Source organism: Antrostomus carolinensis, unplaced genomic scaffold, assembly GCF_000700745.2.
Source record: "Antrostomus carolinensis isolate BGI_N321 unplaced genomic scaffold, ASM70074v2 scaffold6062, whole genome shotgun sequence".
Taxonomy (NCBI): domain Eukaryota; kingdom Metazoa; phylum Chordata; class Aves; order Caprimulgiformes; family Caprimulgidae; genus Antrostomus; species Antrostomus carolinensis.
Window position 1 is genome coordinate 100210 of NW_010297460.1, and position 4129 is coordinate 104338.

The following is a 4129-nucleotide window of genomic DNA, read 5'->3' on the forward strand; positions in this document are numbered from 1 at the left end:
TCCTTTTACAATTTTCAGTTGAAAGGGGGGGGGGGAAAAAAAAAAAAAAAAAAAAAAGAAAAAAAAAAGAAAATTCATTACCTTTTCAGATTCACCATTGCCCATGGTATACCTGTAGGTGTGTTGAAGGCTGGAAGAAGTTTTCCTGCCAGTTGCACTGCTTTAATCTTGAAAACCTAAGATAGCAGGATCAATTGCAAATAGTTACGAAGTCTGATTTATCTCAAAGAATGATAAAGACTGAAATTTTCTTACTCCACCCATCTCTTTGTATTAAAAAAGTTTTACATTGTAAAAATATATTAACTTACCATTTATTCTTTACTTGTTCACTTTATAAATTTCATTAAGATTTGAACACGAAAAGAAAACATTATTTTCATTTCTTTCCTCCCATGCTTTCCAGAAATAGTGCTTAGGTTCCTACTAAAGAAGGATATAAATTCTCCTCCCACCTCCCTCCACTGATATTAGAGATTTCAAGTGCTTTCTAAAACAGTCTTTACACCATACTTTGTATTTTATAGCTAAAAATCAAGAGACAACTCCCCCCATCCTCACACAAGTCTTTTAACTTTTACAGACTTCCAATCTCTTTTTAATAATATATATAGTGCAGACAGAGTTCCTATTCTTTTACAACATTCTCTATGCAAAACCACATATACGCAGCTTCCTGTAGCTTTTCCTTCATTGATAATGCATAAGAAAAATAATTATAGGCTTAATCTTCCCTCTCAAGTCTGATTACTCATAGAAATTACTGACAGAATGAATTCTTTTTTATTTCTAGTGTTGCCTCTATTTACTTTTGGAACATAAATCTGTAACAGCCTTATTCAGAACCTAATGGTTATTAGTTAAATGAACAACTGGGAGAAAGTTCCTCCTATACCTACAGGAAGCAACTCTTCCAAGGAGGCATATAGATCCTATCACAACTGTCTAGCAGGCAGTTGCTAGAATACATTTTAATTAACTCATTGTCAGTATCACTACATTTCTGTAAAAGTATCTTCTTAATTTGAAGATAACATAATTCATCAGTTTGAAGCACTGCACAGGCAGGTAACAAAAAGAGCTACTGTGCTCCAAAATAACTTATGCAACATAGACATACTACAGAAACATTATTATCAACTACCTGACCAATATTCTGTAATCAAGAGAAATCAGAGCTTTAAGAAGGACTACAAGACAGCTCTGTTGGATTTATAAAAAAGGATTTCTCTTTTCTTTTGTAAAGTCTATGGGAGGACAACAGAAGAGACGCTCGCTGGAGAAGCAAGATGAAAAGTAGCCGGAAAATAAGCAATCAAGAACATCCTCATTTTTCATAGAGAGGTGGGAAAAGATCAGTATCTTAATATTTGAGGAGATTACTAGTGAGACATGAAATAAACCAGAAAAGAATATTAAAGATGACATCTAATTGTATTTGATGCAGTTGAGTATGGAGAGATGGAGGTAGATCTGAAAGCAATGAGCGAGGAAAAAGAACTTTCACAGAGGTACTCTAAATAAACTGTAAGATGGGATATGTCTAAACTGAAAGAGAGGATACATCAGAATATGACTTGATAGAATTGTGAAGTAATAGAGGCAATATGGCTTGAATGATTTTTAGCCAAGATACTGACAAGAGACAGTCTTTGAGAAAATATACAGAAATTTAGCAGTAAAATTCAGATAACACTCTGACCTTGAATAAAGGACCAAGTCAAAATAGGAAGGCATAGTATAAGTAAGAGGTACAATACAGGTGGAGTCTATGGTAATTGGGGAAAAAGAAACACTGAAGAGATCTAAAAGCTCTGTCTTGGCCCAGGTACATGTAAACTACCTGAGTTGCACCTACAAATACGCATCAAAAATCCATGCTGAACTTTTAGATTTTTAAGTTACTACTTCAGATGGGTCAAGGCCAGATTGAACTACCTATAGGGAGTCATCTAAAAGGAGTTCCTCTACAGCACAGACAAGCTTCAACGCCTAATCCAGAACAGAATCATGACTCCCAGTTTAATGGTGAGTAGTTTGGAAAGACATTTGTGGCATGAATTTATTTGGCTTCAGCTTTTGGATCCTGCACCCTCTGAAAGTGCTACGCGTTATTGTGTTACTCATTATAAAGGATACTGAAACATTATGGTAAGAATATCAAATGGAAAACATCCGTAGAAACATCCTCACTAGAAGAAAAATCTTAATGGCTAACTATTTATATACTGCTATCCAGCTTTTAATCAATTTGAAATGCACTATAACTAGCAATAATACTGGAAACAGCTTTAGTAAGAGCATATAAAGTACAGGTTGAGCTGATCTAAATCTGCAGAACTCTAAACAAGGACAATTAGAGCAAAGCAATGGCTGTGCCAGCCATTTCAACGTGTGAGAATGCCAGAGTGTCAGGACAGCAGCAGTAGCTGCTAGTTCAGACAACCACGTTAACAATCCCTGTGAAAACTTGCTGCGATTGGAGGCACCCTCCTGTCACTTCTGTTGGGTTGAGGACTCTACATACCACTGACGTAGTATCAGAAGGTAAAATTTATCTCTCTATTGCTCTCATCTAAGGAAACACTTAAAAAATGGGCTGAAGATACTTCCTGACTTTCTATTAATGTACCTCCCTACCTTACTGCCATCTCGGTCCCATCTCACTGCTGCTTCTGGATAACAAAACCATTTAGTTCTTGATACAGTGTTCACCTGTGTTGGGGTGGGAGCAGGGGGTGGGGATGGGCATTTTGGTAGTGGGGGAAGGGACTATAGTGATGGCCCCTGTGAGAAGCTTTGCAAAGCTCCCCTGGCTCCAAGGTGGACCTGCCTCCAGCCCAGGCTAAGCCAATCAGCAATAAGGAAATGCCTCTTTGAATCCATATTTATGAGGGGAAGAACTGGTTTGACAAGGAAGGCAAAAGCCATCAGGAGAACAATGGACCTGATTAAAAAAAAAAAAACAAAAACCAAAAAACTAAGCATCTTTGACATGAACTAGGAGGAGGGGAGACAGAGAACCTCAGACACCTAGATCAGCAATGAGAAAAGTATGGGGAAGGTAAATGGAGTCCTCTGCAGCCATGGAGGTTCAATGGCAGAGCTGATACCCACATGTAGGCCATGGAGGACTCCACACCAGAGCATGAAGCTGTGACTGAGAGCAATTGTGACTTCAAGTGTTTGTGATGAGCAAGGAGACCCCCCAGAGACGCTCAATGAGAGAGCAGGGGGAGGAGTGAGCTGGACGTGTCTGCAGCCCAGGGACATCCCCATGCCAGAGCTGGGAGCTGTGCCCAAAGACACCTGAGACTCCATGGGAAGCGTGATTTGGAACACTTTGTTCCTGAACATTTTTATTCTGCAGGAGGGATCTCACGCTGGAAAGAGCAGCAGAGACAAACTGACTGCAACCCCCACTCCCTGTCCCCTGTGTCACTGCAGGGAGAAGGTAGAGAAATGAGGAGCAAAGTGATTTGAGCCCGGGAAGAAGGGAGGGGTTGAGGGGAAGGTGTTGTAAGATGTGGTTGTTATGTCTCGCTGTGCTACTCTGATTGATTGGTAACAAATTGACTTTTCTTCTCCAAGTCGAGTCTGTTTTGTCCTTGACCATAATTGGTGAGTGAGCTGTCCCTGTCCTCATTTCAATCCATGAGCCCTTTGTTGTGTTTCTCTCCCTATCTCAGTGGGTCAGGGGGCATGAGTGAAGGACCACATGGTCTTAGCTGCGGCCGAAACCAGCACATCACCTGTGCAGGCTTGAGTGAGAACAAGGAGACCGCAGCATAGGTTTGTTATCAGAGCAAAGTGACCAGAAGAGCGTATTTGGAGAGATGTAAGGAAAAGAAATATAACATGCAGCGGTGGATGAGATGCCTTTTATGGGAGACTGTATATGTGATCAGAACGCTCTGCTGAGCTCGTTAAAGGGACTTCTTTCAGTGAGTTTCAGACCAACTATAAGAGCAACAGTAAATGCCTCAGGCTTTAGCTTTTAAATAATGTGCTAGCATCAGACAACATTGTTACTTATCATATCGTACTTTCAAAAAAAAAACCCCAAAACCCCCAAAAACCAACAAAAACCAAACAGGTTAAACCGATAAGATTCCATTTAAGCCTTGAC

General features: G+C 39.9%; 1 protein-coding gene across 1 annotated transcript in view; it reads right to left on the bottom strand.

The window, feature by feature from the left end:
- Positions 1–4129, bottom strand: part of LOC104520431 (mannosyl-oligosaccharide 1,2-alpha-mannosidase IB) — a gene marked incomplete at its 5' end in the record, with an annotated part of 78348 nt that overhangs the window by 54771 nt on the left and 19448 nt on the right. Inside the window, one exon of the mRNA XM_010162120.2 lies at positions 82–176. Within this exon, the coding sequence (XP_010160422.2) occupies positions 82–176 (95 nt within the window). The remainder of the gene's footprint in view (positions 1–81; positions 177–4129) is intronic.